Source organism: Lithobates pipiens, unplaced genomic scaffold (genome assembly GCF_037356315.1).
Source record: "Lithobates pipiens isolate NorthernLeopardFrog02 unplaced genomic scaffold, aLitPip1_a1.2 Scaffold_19, whole genome shotgun sequence".
Taxonomy (NCBI): Eukaryota; Metazoa; Chordata; class Amphibia; order Anura; family Ranidae; genus Lithobates; species Lithobates pipiens.
Genome location: NW_027507764.1, coordinates 327914638 through 327934920, shown reverse-complemented (window position 1 = coordinate 327934920; position 20283 = coordinate 327914638). Strand labels below are relative to the sequence as shown.

At 41.6% G+C, this 20283-nt stretch overlaps 1 protein-coding gene across 1 annotated transcript in view; it reads left to right on the top strand.

The window, feature by feature from the left end:
- Positions 1–20283, top strand: part of DROSHA (drosha ribonuclease III) — a 579282-nt gene that overhangs the window by 163722 nt on the left and 395277 nt on the right. The window contains exons 8-9 of the mRNA XM_077492043.1: positions 2845–2931; positions 12765–12851. Coding sequence (XP_077348169.1) covers positions 2845–2931; positions 12765–12851 — 174 coding nt within the window. The remainder of the gene's footprint in view (positions 1–2844; positions 2932–12764; positions 12852–20283) is intronic.

Below are 20283 nucleotides of genomic sequence, written 5' to 3'. Positions count from 1 at the left end.
TTTAACCACTTAAGGACCGAGTCTCTTTTTGATACTTGGTGTTTACAAGTTAAAATATATAATTGTTTTTTTTGCTAGAAAATTATTAGAAAAGAACCCCCAAACATTATATATATATATATATATATATATATATATATATATATATATATATATATATTATAATATATATATTTTTTTTTTTTATACACCCTGGAGAATAAAATGGCAGTTGTTGCAATACTTTGTCACACCGTATTTGAGCAGCAGTCTGAGCACTTTCTTGACTTAAAAAATAAGACAACAATAAAGTTAGCCCAATTCTATTTTTATATTGTGAAAGATAATGTTACGCCAAGTAAATTGATACCCAACATGTCATGCTTCAAAATTACACCTGCTCTTGGAATGGCAACAAACTTTGACCCTTAAAAATCTCGTGCTTGAATTATTGCTTTCGCTTGAACGATTGCGGTGATACTTCATGTGTGGTTTGAAACCAGTTTTCATATGCAGGCGTGACTTACATATGCGTTCACTTTGGCGAGCTCGGCGAGATCGGGCACTATACAATGTTTTTTCTCTTTTTTTTTTATTTTGAGTAATTTTTAAAAGCTTTTCATCATAACGGAAAAGGTGAAAATACAATAAAATAAAAAGAATCATCCACATTTTCATACATATAGACAGTAGACGCAAGCAAAGACAGAGCCGTTGACATCCCGAAATGTTATATTCACAGTTACCATTAACCAGTTTGGTAAACCGATCTTAACCACTTCAATACAGGGCACTTTCGCCCCCTTCCTTCCCAGCCCAATTTTCAGCTTTCATCGCTCTAGAGCTTTCAGTGACAATTGCGTGGTCATGCTACACTGTACCCAAATGAAATTTTTATCATTTTGATCACACAAATAGAGCTTTATTTTGGTGTTATTTATTCACGACTCCGTTTTTTTTTTTTTTTTGCGATATAAGTGCAAAAAAGCGGAAATTTGGAAAAAAAACAATATTTTATTTTTTTCTATTTTAAAAGAAATCCAATAAAATCTAATTTTGTCATAAATTTAAGCCAAAATGTATTCTGCTACATGTTTTTGTTAAAAAATATTCCGTTAAGTGTATAATATTTGGTTTGTGTGATCACGGACATATGTACGCAAATGATCATGTACATATGTGTGCAGGTGATCACGTACATATGTGTGCAGATAATCATTGGGACATGTGATTTTAGTGAGACATATGTGGGGGACATGTTTTTATTATTAGGGACATGTGTTTTTATTATTTGGGGACATGTGTGTTTTGGGGACATATGTGGGGACATTGTGTTTATACTGTGTGGTGTGTTGTGTGTTTACACTAGACTGATGATCAGTGAGTAAAAAGCTGTAAAAAACAGCTCATACTCACTGATCATCAGCCGGCTGCAGCGATCTGCTCTCCTCTCCTCAGCAATGACTTCTGTCTTGAGGAGAGGAGGAGCCGATTGCCTAGCAACCGGCTGTTTGTTTACATCACATGGCGGCCGTGATTGGACACGGCCGTCATGTGATCAGGAGGGCCAATCACAGAGCCCTCCTGCTGATCTGAGATGCGCCGTGTCCAGGTGACTCGAGCACATCGGGATCGCGCGTGCGCGATCCCGCTCCTTCTGAAGGACGTTCCTGAACGTCCTATCAGAAGTAGACGGCTCCCACCCGGCCGTATATGTGCATTGGCCGGGTGGGAAGTGGTTAAAGTCGTGTAACCGTGTCATTTAATCTACTCCTCTAATGAGAACACGCCCGGCTAAAGTACACGGGCCCCAGACCCCCTGGCCCCCCAATTGGGATCCTGCTGCTGACCAGGGGCTGGAGCTGCCTACTCCCACCAGGTAACTCCTACCCCGTCCCACTAGAGTTGCACAGCCCGAGATGCCGGTGAACAACTAGAGCAACTAACTTGCCTGTACTGTGTCTGCTGTCTCGCAAATCAACCCAATAGGGTAGCATCACACTGCACCAAGGGAGGTGTCAAAGGAGGAAAGAAGGAAAACGTGTGAGGGGGAGAGAGAGCAGAATATGCTTTTCCAGTGCTAATGGCCCCGGGAGGCCAGACTACCAGGTTGCACCCCAGGTATAAGGGAAATATTACACATCGTGGCCCATGGCTCCCAGACCGCCAGAAATCTCTGTTTTGTCGTTCAGTTTAGCCACCACTTGTTCTTGCACCATAATCCATGTGACCTTTGTTCTAAACATCTTAAAGGAAACATCATGTTTCTTCCAGGCCTTGGCTATTGTGATTTTGGCCCCCAGAAAAATAAAAAACACCAACGTCTGAGAAACTTTGGGTAGTTCCGGGATTATATGGTTGAATAGTGCCTCACTGGGGTAATAGTGACTCCCGTCAGGGAGCTGGCCGTGCGAAAGACTTTCCGCCAAAAAGAGCGGATGCGCGGACAGGACCACCAGACATGGAACATGGTACCTTCTAGTCCACAACCCCTGAAACATGTTGGCGAGGATCCCGGAAAAATCCTAGCCAGCCTGGAAGGAACTCAATAATCCATTTCAGCCAGATTTTACATGTGACGTGTAGAATTAAAGTGATTGTAAAGTCTCTTTTTTTTCCCCTATGAAAATAATAAATTTGATAAACTTACCACCTCTGTGCAGTGGATTTGCACAGAGCAGGATGGATCCCCCTCTTCTCAGGTCCCTCTTCTGTGCTCCTGTTCCCTCCCTCCTGTTGAGTGCCCTCGCAGCAAGCAGCTTGCTATAGGGACACCCAAGCACAGCTTCTGAACTGTTTCTATAGTGTGAAGTAATACCTATCTAATGCAATTTGTTAAAATCTTTTTCTTCTCCTGTTTTCTAGTCAATCAAGTCATGCCGTCCCATGACAAACAATGCAGGACGTCTCTTTCACTACAGGATCACTGTATCCCCGCCAACCAATTTCTTAGTAAGTACCTTCTGTGTTTTTGTTGGTATAGCTGATTCTAGTTTGTCTTAAAAAATGTGTGTAGCATATATACGCTTGTGTATTTACTTTACTTTGCCCATTCACTGTCCAACCTGACTCTAGACACACACTTCTTCAGGGGGTTCTGAGGAACCAAAGCGCATTGTAAACGTTACCATCTCACAGGACTTTAGAAAAAAAAAAAAAAAACAGGCACATTACATAGCTGGAACAGACCTTCAAAAACTGTCTGCCCCTGAAAAGCTTATACAGTATGTTGGTATAAGCTGAGAGAGACCTAGCAGTGCTGGGTCTAGTGGTGTACATTAAAATGTAAATTCACCTTCCCAGAAAATCTGCTGTACTTTAGTCTCCCAGTCCTGCTGAGTCAGGAACCCGGAACACTGCTTCACCGGTCCGGGGATTTTAAATCATCCTGGCTTTCTTTCCTCTCTTTGAGGTGCTAACAAGACGGCCTAGATGGATTCTGATTGGTCAGCGCCATCCGTGTGAAGTTGCTGACCAATTAGAATGCCTCTTCTCCATACACGCTGAGAGGTATGGAAAGGAGATTAAGCTGTGGGGATTTCAAATCCTCAGACCGGTGAAGTGATGTTCATGTCCCTGATAGAGCAGGATCGTGGGACTACAATACAGCAGGACCAGGGAGATTGGGAAGGGGGTCCAGTGTAAGGTCATTTTTCTGTAAAGGTGAATTTATACTTTAAGGAATATTTGAATGGATGGCGGTCGGACTAGTAGGACTTACTTTAAAACAAAGCTCTTTCAGCACCTAGATGTCGGCGATGCAGGCGCTCTTATCTTCACCCATCTTTCTTCTGGGTCTGCGGACTCCGGTTCTGACTGGCTGGAGCCACAACAACGTCACTAATGTGCATTCTCGTGGAAGACACCCCACGGCACAGGAGTCTGAAGAAACAGCACGGGTGGCCGTTCTTTCAGAGTGCATGTGCAAGGGATGTCACTGGCTGTATGCACAGTACATATCTCCTAAACGGTGCAAGTTTAGGAGATATTTTACACTATAGGTAAGCCTTGTTATAGGCTTACCTATAGGTAAAAGCAAGAGATCAAAGTTTACTCTCACTTTATAAATTGTTGAATTCCTTTGGGCAAGGTTTGAATGAGAGATTTCTGTGGAAGAAAAATTGAACCTGTAATTCCTTATGAGGCCACCACCCATTCAATGCGAGAAATATAGGATAATTTAACTATAAATAAAGTTTACCAGGTATGTGGTAGCATAATGTACTATGGATTTCCAGAAATGTTTAATCCTGGGGCACGTTAAAAAAGCATGGAACAGGTCCTCCTCTATAAATATTTTTTTTAAAAAGTACTTTGACCTTTCTTTGTACTAGCCTTTAGTAATCTTCTGTACATCAGCATTTTATGACTAATGAAAGGAATTCTTTAACCACTTCAGCCTCAGAAGGATTTGCCCCCTTAAAGACCAGGCAATTTTTTGCAGTACGACACTGTCACTGTCACTTTAACTGACAATTGCGCAGTCATGGGACATTGTACCCAAACAAAATTTTGCATCTCCCCCCCGCAAATAGAGCTTTCTTTTGATAATCTCTGCAGTTTTTATTTTTTGCGCTATAAACAATAATACATATCCAGAAAAAAAATATAAACAAAAACAAATTTAGTTTAGGCCGATACATATTCTTCTACATATTTTGGTAAAAAAAAAACAAAAAAACCCGCAATAAGTGTATATTGATTGGTTTGCGCAAAAGTTATTGCGTCTACAAACTACAGGATACATTTAGGGACTTTTTTTTTTTTTTTTTACTGATAGTGGTGGTGATCTGCGATATTTAGCAGGACTGCAACATTGCGGCAGACAAATCTGACCCCAAATGAAATTTTTTGGGGACCAATGACATTATTACATTGATCAGTGCTATAAAAATGCACTGATCAATGTAAAAAATTACACTGGCAGGTAAGGGGTTAACAGGGGGCGATCAAGGGGTTAAATGTGTTTCCTAGGCGTGTTCTAACTGTGTGGGAGGGGTGGGCTACCAGGGACATGACAAAGATCACGGTTCCTGATCACTGGTATGCCTTGTTTACATAGACAGTTCCCCATTCTGCCTGTGTACAAGGCAATCACGGGCCGCCGGCTGACATTGAGTCCACCTGCAGCAAGCAGCGCGCTCGCCCGCAAATGCGCCTGCGCAGGTACGGCGATATGCCCAGGAGAGTCGACCTCCCACAGTATATCTGCGTGATCAGGTCGGCTAGTGATTAAAATGTTACTGCCCTTTTACACTAAAATATTTGATTGACCGCATAAGAGGAATCTAAATAGAAATGTAATATGCTTGCTTTATCTGATAAAGCCTCATTTGCTATGACTCATTAATTTACATTGCAGCTGTCAACAGGTTTTCCTGAATCGATAATGATAAATTGATAAGTGATGAAGGAAGTACTATAACCACATAAATACATCATTGCTTGGATCATTGGGAAATGCAGTCCTTTATCGCTGCTTCAGCCAGCTTGATGCGTCAGATTTTTTCACCCACATTCAGCAGCCATTCTGGCTGTACAGTACAGGAGCTGCAACCTGGGAAGATCATTGCAAATAAGAGTCAAAGCCCTAAAGCGAGAGAGTGCAAAACTGATAAGGAATAATTCAGGAAAGACAATTGATTGAGTAATTTTAATTAGCTGTACCCATTATGTAGTGACAGTGTAAGATTAGATAAATTGCTACATACCCATCCGAGACTGTTATGCGATTCCCATTCCCATACTGTTATGTGAACACTCTCATCTGCCAGAAAATTAGAAACTCCGGTTATTCAGTCTTTTAATCAAGGCATCACTGCAAGGTGCCATGCCCTGTTCCTGGCTATTTACTTTTCTACCCTGCAGTCAAAGCAACACAGTTGTGATTGGATAGTGCAAGAGTGATTAGATATCAATGAGCTCTCTCCTCTATATTGCAATCTCTATTTATTAGATTGGCAACACTGTGGCAGATTTACTCAGAATGCCTTTGTACATGGAAGCAGAGGAGATTAAAGCGTTCTTAACCACTTCCTGCCCAAGGTACGTCCAGGGACGTCCTTGACTTTCCGGGGGTATATCTGAATGATGCCTGAGGCCACAGACATCATTCAGATATCAGCGTTTTCAGTCGGCGATTCCCTGCACCATAAGAACGATCATAGCGGCTGTTCCGCCGCTTGATCGTTCTGGCGGGAGGGCACACCCCCCTCCCGCCGCCCTCCGGTGCTTCTACCGACTCACCGCTTCCATCGGTCAGTCGGTCACAGGATCAGCCTGCCCTTGGATAATACCATAGAGATTTCCGGCAGACCAGATTGTCCCCAGAGTCTCTATGATTGTTCGGAGGCCGGGCGCGATGTTATGACGTGCATTCAAAATATCGGCGTCGATTTGGCTAGGAAGCCAGGATCGTTTTTTTTTTTTTTTTTATTTTAGGCTTCCCAGCCTAGAGGTGAGATATGGGGTCTTATTGACCCCATATCTCACTGTAAATATGTCCGATCGTGCCATATTTCTATTACAAGGGATGTTTACATTCCTTGTAATAGGAATAAAAGTAATCAATTTTTAATTTTTTTTAAGTGTCAAACTAAAAAAATAAAAGTAAAACGAACAATAAAAAAAATAAAAATAAAGCGCCCCTGTCCCAGTGAGCTCGTACACAGAAGCGAACGCATGCACAAGTCCCGCCCACATATGAAAACGGTGTGCAAACCACACATGTGAGCTATCGCTGCGAACGTTAGAGGGAGAGCAATAATTATAGCACTAGACCTTCTCTGTAACGCAAAACATGTAACCAGTAAAATAAGCGTCGCCTATGGGGATTTTTAAATACCAAAGTTTGGCGCCATTTCACGAGCGCATGCAATTTTGAAGCGTGACATGTTGGGTATCTATTTACTCGGCGTATCTTCATCTATCACATTATGCAAAAAAATTGGGCTAACATTACTGTTTTGTTTTTTTAAGCATGAAACTGTTTTTTTTTCGGTAAAAAACGTGTTAGAAAAATAGCTACGCAAATACCGTGCCAGATAAAAAGTTGCAACAACCGCCATTGTATTCTCTAGGGTTTTTGCTAAAAAAAAATATACAATGTTTGGGGGTTCTATGTAATTTTATAGCAAAAAAATTATGAATTTTACATGTAGGAGAGAAATGTCAGAATTGGCCTGGATGCAAAGTGGTTAAACCCAAAAGCAAACATTATCATATTTCAGCTTAGCAGTTCTTAGATGTGGCGGCTGTATTTGTTTTCTTTTTTTTTTGTTGTGATTCTTTCCTTTGTTTGCACCCAGTGATCTGGCCAGTAAAAGAACAAGCTCTTTTGCAAATGTAGCAGTTACAGGGATGATGCAAACCATTTGCGACTGAAAGGGTTGCTTACAATGGTCAGCTTTTATTTATTTTTGTAAAACATTTTTCTCAAGGGAGAAAAAAAAAAGAAGCTGTAACTGCTTATAAAGTGATAGCTGGAGTTTGACTTAAATTGTTAGTTTAATCCAAATCTGTACATCCAACACTTCCCTCCCGCCAGATTACCAATGTTGATGTCCAAAGATGCCCCTGTGCTCCTTCATCCAGAGTAGGAGTACTCTAGTACCCTGTACACGTGAGCGGATTTTCCATTGGGAAAAACATGTATGGTTTTTCCGACGGAATTCCGCTCAAGATTGGCTTGCATACACACGGTCACACAAAAGTTCTCTGAACGTTCGACTGTCAAGAACGCAGTGACGTGCAACACTACGACGAGCTGTGAAAATGAACTTGCATGCATCAAATTGTTTCCGAGCATGCGTAGGAATTTTTGTACAGATGATCAGAATTTCCGATCGGAACTTTTTCCTGACCGAAAAATTGAGGACCCGCTCTCAATATTTGGCTGGCGGGAATTCCGCCAGCAAAAGTCCGATGGAACACACACACAGTCGGAATTTCCGACCAAAAGCTCACATCAGACTTTTGTTGGCGGAATTTTCGATCGTGTGTACGGGGCATAATATTGATAGGTTCCTGGCCAGGTCACCAGGTGAAAACAGAGGGAAAAAAAAAATAAAAAATTAAAATACACAAGAAATGCAGCCACCATATGTAATTATTGATAAGCCACATTGTATTACATTTTTGGTTTAGGGTTTTATTCCATTTTAATATACATATAAAACTTAAATTAAACCTTAGTACATGGAAGTGGAGGAGACTAATTTCAAAGCGCAGGTCCACCCTAAAAAAAAACATAAAAATTATCCTAAAAATCAGAAAAAAAATTGAAAAATTTTTTTTTTACTTACCAGAAATGGCTGTTGCTAGGCAGATCATCCTAATCTGCCACTTCCTACTTTGCGGCAATCTTCATTCTTCTGCTCACTTTGTCTTCTGGGAAATGGGGCGTGCTGTGTTCTGGGAACTGTGTTTGTCCCAGAACACAGTCGGCCATTCATAAAGCGCAGCACGACTCGTACATGCAACCATTGCCTGTTTCCTTTAGTTTGAATGGTGACGTCGGGACCCAATCTGATGGACAGATTGGCACTCGGGTGGCCAAAATCGCAGGCACCCTAACAGGTAAGTGTGCTTATTTAAAGTCAGCAGCTACAGTATTTGTAGCTGCTAACTTTAAAAAAAAAAAAAAGTGTATTTTTTTTTCATCTGGACCTCCACTTTAAGACAGATAGAACATGAATAAAGCTGTACTTTTGTATTCATTGATACATTCTAAAATATAAGCAAAATGTACAGCTCTATGATGAAGTGACAAAGCGTTGCATCAGTTAATATGGATTGGACTGTGATGAAGGCAGTAACCTATGATTTAATGCTTTGTTAAAGGCGGGAGTTCCGCAGTTTTTTATTTTTTTTATTTAAAGTCAGCAACTACAAATACTGCAGCTGCTGACTTTTAAAATAAGGACACTTACCCGCCCAGCGCGCCCGCGATGTCGGCACCCGAAGCCGATCGGCTCTCGGGTGCTGCCGCCGCCATCTTGGGTATGGGAATCAGGAAGTGGAGCCTTGCGGCATCACTTCCCGGTTCCCTACTGCGCATGCGTGAGTCGCGGATATCTATGCCGGAAGTGGGTGTAAATACCTGTACTGTACAGGTATCTGCACCCCCCTCCCCCCTGAAAGGTGCCAATTGTGGCACCGGAGGGGAGGAGGGCTCCAATGAGCGGAAGTTCCGCTTTAGGGTGGACCTCCGCTTTAAAGCCGAAATAAACCCATCCATAAAACAGTTTAATTTCCAGCACGTGTGTAACGCTCTCATTGGTTGTGGGCTCAACTAAACTGTCAAGCCATCCAATGGCTGGTGTCATAACTGATCACATGTGCAGCATCATGGCAGTTGTAGATTAAACAAGGCAAAGATGGTAGTTTTCTTGGCTGAAAACGATAGGGGGGTTTACTTTAAGGGGTGCATATCCAATACTTAAAAAAAAAATATATATACATTTTTTTGGTGTTAAAATGCAGGTGTCCCCTGCTAACTGCTAAAAAAAAAAAAATTGCTTGACTGCATGGGTTAAGCCGAGGAAACTGAACTTTAGAAAACCAAACCCAAATAAAGCAGCCAGAGATCAAAGGATTAGATATTGGTATTGCTCATGGCCTTCCTGTAGCTTTCCTTTTTTTCTATTACCTGTGCCTTGTTCTGCACTGTTTTATCTGTGTCTGAGTGGCAGGTGTGACAGGTCTTTACCTCATAGCAGCCCTGCCTCTGTCAAAGAGCCACGACCAAGCCATACCCCCCCCTTTCTCTCATTGGCTGACTGACTTTGACAACAGCAGGAGCCAATGGCGCAACGCTGCTGTCTCAGCCAATGAGGAGGGGAATCCCGGGCAGCTGAGATATTCTTACAACAATGCTAAATCTAGAGGGTCCTCCGGTAAGTATTAGAGGGGCTGAGAGGAGCTGTGCACAAAAGGCTTTTTATCTTAATGCATAGAATGCATAAAGATACAAAACCTTCTGCCTTTACAAGTACTTTAAATGTAAGTAACATCCCTTCCGTTTCTTTTATTTTTACCTAAATTTAGGTTTTAAAGTAGAACTCCACAAGTCAAAAATGCTATTCAATTCATTTTTTAATATTCAAAGCAAACTCACCCATCCATCCATGTTTCCATGCTTTATTTTGCTGAGAAATTACTTTAAAAACCACCCCTCTAGCATTTCTGGCTCTGGCCATCTAAGGTAAGGGCAGATGTCTCATGGGGCTTTTACCTCCTGTAATCCATCCACCCTTAGCTTAGGCATGTAGACAGGAAGGTGTACTTAGCTGAGAACCACCCCCCCCCCATACTTCTGGGATGTATGACATCATTTCCCTAGGCCAGGGTCTCTAAACTGTGGCCCTACAGTTGTTCAAGAACTACAATTGTCATCATGCTTAGTCATGTCTGTGAATGTCAGCGTTTTACAATGCCTCATGGGATGTGTAGTGGATCCTCAATAGCTGGAGGGCCGTGGTTTGGAGATCCCTGGCCTAGGCATAGAAACCAGGAAGTATCTGAAGAAATGTAAAAAAAAAAAAAAAATACACAGTTAACAGTGCATTTTTATAGCACCGATGGCTGTATGAATGTCAATGGTCCCAAAAATTTGTCAAAAGTGTCCAATCTGTCTGCCACAATGACGCAGTACCGCTAAAAATCACAGATCACCGCCATTACTAGAAAAAATATAATAATAATAAAAATGCCATAAATCCTTCCCCTAGTTGTAGACACTATAACTTTTGCGCAAACCAATCAATATATGCTTATTGTGATTTTTTTTTTTTTTTTACCAAAAATATGTAGAAGGGGGGCCTAAACTGAGGAAGAAATTTGTTTTTTAAAAAACATTTTTGGGGATATTTATTTTAGCAAAAAGTAAAAAATACCACCAAAAGAAAGCTCTATTAGTGGGGAAAAAAGGACGTCAATTTTGTTTGGGTACAGCATCGCATGGCCGTGCAATTGTCAGTTAAATTTACGCAGCGATGTATCGCAAAAAAAATGGCCTGGTCATTAGGCAGCCAAATCTTCCGGTTTGTAAGTGGTTAAGATGCTAGAGGTGTTAAAGCCCAACTCCAGTTAAAACATTTTATTCACGTTTGGGCAGAGGTATAGGGGCCCTTTAAAACATTGTATTTTTATTTATTTTTCTTTCCTCCATGACACCAGAGCAAGTAATTTTAGTAATTGGATGTCACAAGGAGAAATTTACCATAACTTCCCGTTTTCTGCCCCACTATCATTGGGACAGCTGGGACACAGAAAAAGGTGACCAACATTCTGAAAATATGGACAAATGTTTTTGTCAAAGTTTACTTTCTATTTAATTGACATACAATATCTCACAAAAGTAAGTACACCTCTCACGTTTTCGTAAATATTTTATTATATCTTTTCATGTGACAACACTGAAGAAATGACACTTTGCTACAATGTAAAGTAGGGAGTGCACAGCTTGTATAACAGTGTACATTTGCAAAGTGTAATTTCTTCAGTCTTGTCACATGATAATATATAATAAAATATTTACAAAAATGTGAGGGGTGTACTCAATTCTGTGAGATACTGTACAAAGCACATTAGCAGAGAAAGTTTGGCTCATGGATAATCTGATACATTATACCATACTGATATATCTTTGAAAGTCAGAGAATAAAACTTGAGATTGAAGAGGTTGTAAGACCGGCCACGGCACAGGGGTCTGAAGGAACAGTGCGCATGTGCCGATGATGTCAGGGGCAGCATATACAGTAAATATCTCCTAAACTATACACGTTTAGGAGATATTTACAGGACCTCCAGGTAAGACTTATTATAGGCCTACCTGTAGGTACAATTAAAAAGGAAGACTTTACTTCCTATTTAATGTAACTTGTATGCCCATTTCTGCAACTCTGCAAAACGTTTTGATTTGATCTGATCTTTGAATGTAAACTGGTGACTATGACTGACGTTGGTGTTTTAAAAGATTGAGATTTTTACAATTTAATGGATGTTTCAACTTCTTTCCCCCGGATATCAAGACCCAGGAGTTACAGCATCTCGATGGCTACAGAGTTTTATTTATTTGCTGATGCAGTATGAAAGGCATTTCCTCTAGACATGTACTTGTGATGTACCAAGCCATTGTGAGTTACGAGCCACACAAAGTATTTTTGCATGCATCAAGGGAGGTAAATTCTCCACTTTCAATTGAGGATTTAACAGGTTTCTTGAATGGGCATAAAAAAAGATTGATGCCTTCCTCCCCGCAATCTTATTTTTTTGTTGTTGATTTGTGTGATGCCTGCAAATTGGCAGCTAAAATGAACCTTCCCAATTATCTCTGGGTTTTGTTTCAGTGCTAATTTATTCACCAATCCCTGCTAATGGTTTGTTGATATATAGAGAGCAGGTTAAAGCGAAATTAGAATTTGTGGACAACATTTTATTTTTCTGCTGCTGCTCCTTAATTAACCTTTCTGCTGCCCTGAGACAGATGCTGGCAGCAGACACGCTCTGCATTAGAGAAAGTGTCTATCATTTACTGCATTCTTTTGATCCTTGGCCCAGCGTCTGGACATCCACATCACCTGGAAAGAAGCCCAAAACTTTTTATTGGATGCATTATTGTTGTAAATAGTGAACTACAAACGACTGATTAACATGTTTTACAACTTCCTGCCTGTTTTCTGAAAGCTTGCTGGCAACAAGTAACTTTGTAGACACCTTGAGAAATGATAATTAAAATATCACCAAAGGGCCACATCATAATCAAGTGTTTTTCTTTGTTTTAGACTGATCGACCTACTGTCATAGAGTATGATGATCATGAATACATCTTTGAGGGATTTTCTATGTTCTCCCATTTACCCCTCACAAGTGTAAGTATACTTTATAAAGCATCAAATTACCTTGCCACTTCATAAGTGCTCAAGATAGTTAGTAAAGAGATAACTATAATATGTTTTCAATTAGCATTTATTGTATTTCCGGCTAGAATGCATGTATTTTACCTTAAAAGTATTCTTTGAACAACATGCTATTTATTTTTATTTTTTTTAATAAGTTATTTATTAAGTTTTTCTCATACAAGTTAAACAGGTAATTGCTAAATACAGTGCGCCCGGAAAGTATTCACAGCGCTTCACTTTTTCCACTTTTTGCTATGTTACAGCCTTATTCCAAAATGGATTAAAATACAGCCTTATTCCAAAATGGATTAAATTCATTATTTTCCTCAAATTTCTACAAACAATACCCCATAATGACAACACGAAAGAAGAGGTTCTCCTCTCTCCATGGAGAAATACTGCAGCTCTGTCAGAGTGACCATCAGGTTCTTGGTCACCTCCCCCCGATCGCTCAATTTGGCGGGATGACCCGCTCTAGGAAGAGTCCTGCGAGTTTCAGACTTCTTCCATTTACAGATGATGGGGGCCACTGTGCTCATTGGGACCTTCATTGCTGCAGAAATTTTTCGGTATCCTTCCCCAGATCGATGTCTCAATACAATACTGTATCGGAGGTCTACAGGCAATTCCTTGGACCTTGGACTTCATGGCTTGGTTTGTGCTCTGACATGCACTGTTAACTGTGGGACCTTATATAGACATGTGTGTCTTTCCAAATCATGTCCAAGCAACTGAATTTACCACAGCTGGACTCCAATCAAGTAGTAGAATTATCTCAAGGATGCAAGTGAGCTCAATTTTAAGTGTCATAGCAAAGGCTGTAAATACTTAAGCACATTGTTTTTTTTTTTTGCAAACATTTCAAACAAACTTTGTTCACATTCCCATTATGGGATATTGTTTGTTGAATTGTTAAGGGAAAATAATGAATTTAATCTATTTTGGAATAAGGCTGTAACATCATAAAATGTGGAAAAAGTCAAGCATTGTGAATAATTTCTGGATGCACTTTATATACCACTGGATAGTGGTTGTGATACAATGAGTGATAAACATAATTAAAGCCTCATGGCCGAAAAGCGTTGGCTGTTTTGACTGTTGTTCACATGCTATAATAAAACAATGTTTTAGCTGACTTCCAAGGCACCAGCTTTTCTCCCATTTTTGCATGGATTATATGGAGGTTTGCAGACACTGGCTGAGTGCTGTGTTCTTGAGGCTCACTAGGCATTGAACAGGGGGTGGTAGCTTGGATGCACTTATTCCAGTGATAAACATGCATAGAGGAAGCACCATTTTTAAGAAGATTAGAGTACCTGCAAACCCTTAAGTGTCAAACCAACTTAAGTCAGAGGGGGTTAGGAGGTATCCAACCTAAAATTTAAGGTTACAGGTTTAGGTATTACATGGGGAGCAAGTAACATTAGCAGGGGGGTATCAGTGAGAGGTTTCTAAAAAAAAAAAAAGGAGAATAATGAGGGAATTAAGGGGGGGGGTGGGTAGGGATATGGGGTGGAGGCCACACAGGTAGGACAATAGGACAAGAGTGAGACCTATTATTGCTCTGAGTCTCCTCCAAACTGTAGAGCCTGTCCTTGAGTTGAGAATGTAAAAACATCCCAATGGAACCAAGTGAACTTATACAATCCGTGTTTGTTTTGGGCTGATAAGGCTGAGTCCTCTTAATTTTCCTGATTTCCTCTCTGATTATATACATGATTTCACACATTCTCATTTTTACATGCGTCCTCTTCCATCCTTTTTTTTTATATGAGGTTTATATATATATAATATATATATACACACACACACACACACACACACACACACACACACACACACACTGTATCGCACAAAAGCGAGTACACCCCTCACATCTTTGTAAATATTTTATTATATCTTTTCATGTGAGAACACTGAAGAAATGACACTTTACTACAATGAAAAGTAGTGAGCGTACAGCTTGTATAACAGTGTGAATTGCTATCCCCTCAAAATAACTCAACACACAGCTATTAATGTCTAAACCGCTGGCAACAAAAGTGAGTACATCCCTAAGTGAAAATGTCAAAATTGGGCCCTAAGTGTTAATATTTTGTGTGGCCCATCATTATTTTCCAGCACTGCCTTAACCCTCTTGGGCATGGAGTTCACCAGGGCTTCATAGGTTGCCACTGGAGTCCTCTTCCACTTCTCCATGATGACTTCACGGAGCTGGTGGATGTTGGAGACCTTGCAGTCATCCACCTTCCATTTGAGGATTCCCCACAGATTTTCAAAAGGGTTTACGTCTGGAGACATGATTAGTCAGTCCATCACCTTTACCCTCAGCTTCTTTAGCAAGGCAGTGGTCATCTTGGAGGTATGTTGCAGCTCAGTCTCCGAAAGGAGGGGATCATGCTCTACTTAAGTATGTCACAGTACATGTTGGCATTCGTGGTTCCCTCAATGATCTGTAGCTCCGCAGTGCCGGCAGCACACATGCAGCCCCAGACCATGACACTTCCACCACCACGCTTGATTGTAAGCAAGGCACACTTGTTTTTGTACTTTTCACCTGGTTGCCACCACACACGCTTGACACCATCTGAACCAAATACGTTTATCTTGGTCTCATCAGACCACAGGTCATGGTTCCAGTAATCCATGGCCTAAGTCTGCTTGTCTTCAGCAAACTGCGGGCTTTCTTGTGCATTATCTGTAGAAGAGGCTTCCTTCAGGGACAACAACCATGCAGACCAATTTGATACAGTGTGCAGTGTATGGACTGAGCACTGACAGGCTGACCCCCCCACCCCTTCAACCTCTGCAGCACTCATACATTGATTTCCCAAAGACCATTTCTGCATATGATGCTGAGCATGTGCACTCAACTTCTTTGGTCAACCATGGCGAGGCCTGTTCTGAGTGGAACCTGCCCTGTTAAACCGATGTATGGTCTTGGCCACTGTGCTGCAGCTCAGATTCAGGGTCTTGCCAATCTTCTTATAGCCTAGGCCATCTTTATGTAAAGCAACAATAATCTTTTTTAATTTCTTCGGAAAGTTCTTTGCCATGAGGTGCCATGTTGAACTTCCAGTAACCTGTATGAGAGAGTGAGGGCAATAACACCAAATTTAACACACATGCTCCCCTTTCACACCTGAGACCCTGCAACACTAACGAGTCACATGACACTGGTGAGTGAAAATGACTGACTAATTGTGTCCAATTTGAACATTTTCACTTTGGGGTGTACTTACTTTTGTTGCCAGCGGTTTAGACATTAATGGCTGTGTTGAGTTATTTTGAGGGACAGCAAATTTACACTGTTATACAAGCCTGCTCACTGCTCACACTCACTGCTTTACATTGTAGCAAAGTGTCATTTCTTCAGTGTTGTCACATGAAAAGATCCAGTAAAATATTTAAAACAATGTGAGGGATGTACTCACTTTTGTGAGATACTCTATGTATGTGTATATATATCTGTACAAAACCTCATGTGTGATATGTATTTAATAAATGATGGCGCCAACCTCAGTTTGTGCTACAATATGGAAAAAGCTTCCCCTTTTCCAAGTGAACTAAGTATCCATTAACATATCAAAAAAAAAAAAAAAAATAGATAAAAGGATGGCACTAATTCAACATCTCATGAATCAATAACAAAAGAGAAGAACAAATCCATATAACCTCATGAGAAATATTCAATAGTGTGAAATAAATGATAATAAAAAGTCTGTGCTTCACCAACTCTCATGTGAGAAGAAACACTCACCAAACTGCAGTTTGCTAAATCAACAATTGCAGAGATATCACATATATGGAAAGGTAAACAGCATCAGAGAGGGATGGTCTGTGGCTTGTCCGATATCAGCTGCTAGACCTTTCAATTCTTATGTGGACAGATGCTCAAAGGAAGCAGAGTAGAATGACATAGCGCACTATAGTTTGTACAGATTTTCCAAAAATGTAGCCTGAAATTTTCACTTACATTTGTTGGTGCTATAGGCTAGCACTGGCATGTACAGCTCACTAGTAGGGTAAAGCACACCATTTCCCTGATTCTCGGCTTGCGTTCCACCACTCAAGACAGGAACCAGGCGTACTGGAAGCAACATCAGTGTGAAAGAACGCACAGCAAATTGCTGTTTGAGTGCTTCTTCTCACACCAGTGTTGGTGAAGCACAGACTTTTCATTATCGCTTATTTCACAATATTGATAATAGGGGGCGCTAGTGACTTGAAACTAATAGTTAGAGACTAGTGATGCACCATTAGCTAAATCTCAAAGAAAACAAAACTCAAGATGCTACATATAATAGTAAATGTAGAAAATTTAACTGTGTAAAACATAAGTGGTAACACACAAAATATAAAACCACAGTGATAATATAAAAAGGTCCCAAATGCAAAGTGAAACATAGCCACAATTGGATGGCAGAGAAAGATGATGATCTCAATATAAGTGGAATCTTATATGTAAAGGGTGGATATTCCTTCACCAAGTGATCAATACACCCTACAGTGGTAGGTGAATGATCTGCTTACCAAATACCCATGACTTTTTTAATTAAAAATAAAGTCATATGAGCTTGTGCAGGATTGTGCCTGCTCACATGTAGAAGCTGGATGGCAATAGTCAAGAAAGCTTCTTCCCGGATGGTTAGACATAGGATATAGATGAAACGATGGAAACTTCCATAGCGTACTACAGTTTAATACAAAGCATTAATACTGCCCCAAAGTGCCCATAAATCCACCCACAAGAAATGTAGAAATCCACTCATCACAAAATTTTGCAGCACTGGACATGTAATTCTGCCCCCAAGTTTCCATAAATCCACCCACAACGTGTAGAAATCCACCCATCATGGACATGAACTTGCCACGGGAGCGCGGGTGAGCGCGGTGCACAATCTGACAGAAAGCTGATATGACCTATGTGGGTCATATCAGCTGTGGTGTTGTAAAGCATAGGCTGGACCAGGGAAACAGATGAGAGGTTGTTATATCCATACTCTGCTCCGGCATACCTGCTGTTTAGGTCCCGCATGACTGCTGTATTCATCATTGTCCAAGACATTACACACTATGGACTTTCTAGGTAACCTTTATTATACTGGAATAGACTGCTACGTTTCCATCCTACTTATGTACTGATGATCCTGTCTGTTGGACTGAACAATTGGTTCCACAGCTCACTATATTTTAAAGTGCATTTATGGCAGGAATTGACCTACGCACACACAGCTTGATTGCAGCTTACTCATCCATTCATGATTTGAGAGTGTCTCAATATTCATTTTTATGGAACCAACTTAAAGCCGATGAGCCTACTTTTCATATCCTTATTCCAGCCCAAAGCAACCAGTTTACCTGTGCATACAGCTTATTCCATTGAGGAGTTACTCGCCTTCACCACGGTTGCATGCTCCTCCATCCATCGATGATGTTCACATTTGCCATTGCTCCCAGTGGGACATGCATGTTTAGTCTGGTATCATACAAGAGTGCTTACCATCTGATAGGGTTTTTTAGCAGCATATTGCTATATAATAACGGGTATCATCCCTCAATATGAGTGCAGTCATTTAGGGTCTTTGGTGTATTCCTTGAACTTTACCCAACAATTGACCTCCTTTATTACTCATTGTGGCTTAGTACTCCTGAGGAGCTGGGACTGCTCTGTGACGGTCCCTACTTTTGTGGTTTTTCTACATTTTAGAGGTGCTTTAGGGGTAGTTCAGAATGGGCTAGGTAGGGAATATTAGGTTCCCCAGCTCCCGTGGGGTATTGGGTGTTTGGACGGGAGGGGGTCTTGGTGGCGCAGGGTGGCATGGAGTATCTCATTTGTGGGGAGCTTGGGGCTGGGGTTGGGCAATGGGACCTATGATGCAATATGTGTACTTGTACTCTTTTTGATATGTAATAAACAGTTTTGAGGAGGTAGCTGTGTTGTAGTATATTCCTGTTTTTTTTTTTTTTTTTTTTTTACTATTTTAGTTACACCACACCTAAACTATGTTATGATGGCACCACCTCACATGGTCATACTGCATGTAATGATAGAGCTTTCTAGACCAGGCATGTCCAAATTCCGGCCAGTTCCGGTTTTGAACGGCCCGTCTTGTTATTTGGACATATTTATTTATATTTATTTCAGTTACTGATATAGCGCTGTCAATTTACGCAGAGCTTTACATATAGATTGTACATTCACTTCAGTCCCTGCTCTTAAGGAGCTTACAATCTAAGATCCCTAGCTCACATTCATAGATATATACTAGGGTCAATTTAGACCGGGTTCAATTAACCTGCCAGAATGTCTTTAGAGTGCGGGAGGAAACCGGAGTACCCAGAGGAGACCCACGCAGGCACAGGGAGAACATGCAAACTCCAGGCAGGTGGTCAGGATTTTAACCAGCGACCCCTTTTTGCTGCTAGGTGAGAGTGCCAATCACTACACCACTCTGCTGCCCACCATCTTTTGTGACACCCAACGATCTCCCAGTGCCGAAGCCACAAAAGATATATATGGTGGCTGCCAGTGCTTTGGAGGGGACCGGGAGGAGGTGGGACGAGTGCGGTAAACACAGGAGAATTTCCTGTTTACACGGTAGCCTCGGTAATAGGAAGTCCTGTCTCATCTGTCTCATCTGCTGCCTATTGGATGACTGTTCTGTCCATCATATGAGGCGGCTTTGTATTAAAGAGGCCGCAGAGAAAACAGAAGTTGTTCTTGTATGTAATCTTTTGGCGCTCGTCCCGTCCCCCTCTCTATCCCCTCTAAGGCTGCATATGGATGGGCATCAATCAAGCTGCACTGATGCCATTGGTGGGTGCTGCATTCCTGGCAATGGTGGGTGCTGCATTCCTGGCACTGGTGAGTGCTGCATTCCTGGCACTGGTGAGTGCTGCATTCCTGGCACTGGTGAGTGCTGCATTCCTGGCACTGGTGAGTGCTGCATTCCTGACACTGGTGAGTGCTGCATTCCTGACACTGGTGAGTGCTGCATTCCTGGCACTGGTGAGTGCTGCATTCCTGGCACTGGGGAGTGCTGCATTCATTCCTGGCAATGGCGAGTGCTGCATTCCTGGCAATGGCGAGTGTTGCATTCCTGGCAATGGCGAGTGCTGCATTCCTGGCAATGGTGAGTGCTGCATTCCTGGCAATGGCGAGCGCTGCATTCCTGGCAATGGCGAGAGCTGCATTCCTGGCACTGGCGGGCGCTGCATTCCTGGCACTGGCGGGCGCTGCATTCCTGGCACTGGCGGGCGCTGCATTCCTGGCACTGGCGGGCGCTGCATTCCTGGCACTGGCGGGCGCTGCATTCCTGGAAATGGCGGGCGCTGCATTCCTGGAAATGGTGGGCGCTGCATTCCTGGAAATTGTGGGGCTGCATTCATGGCACCTGTG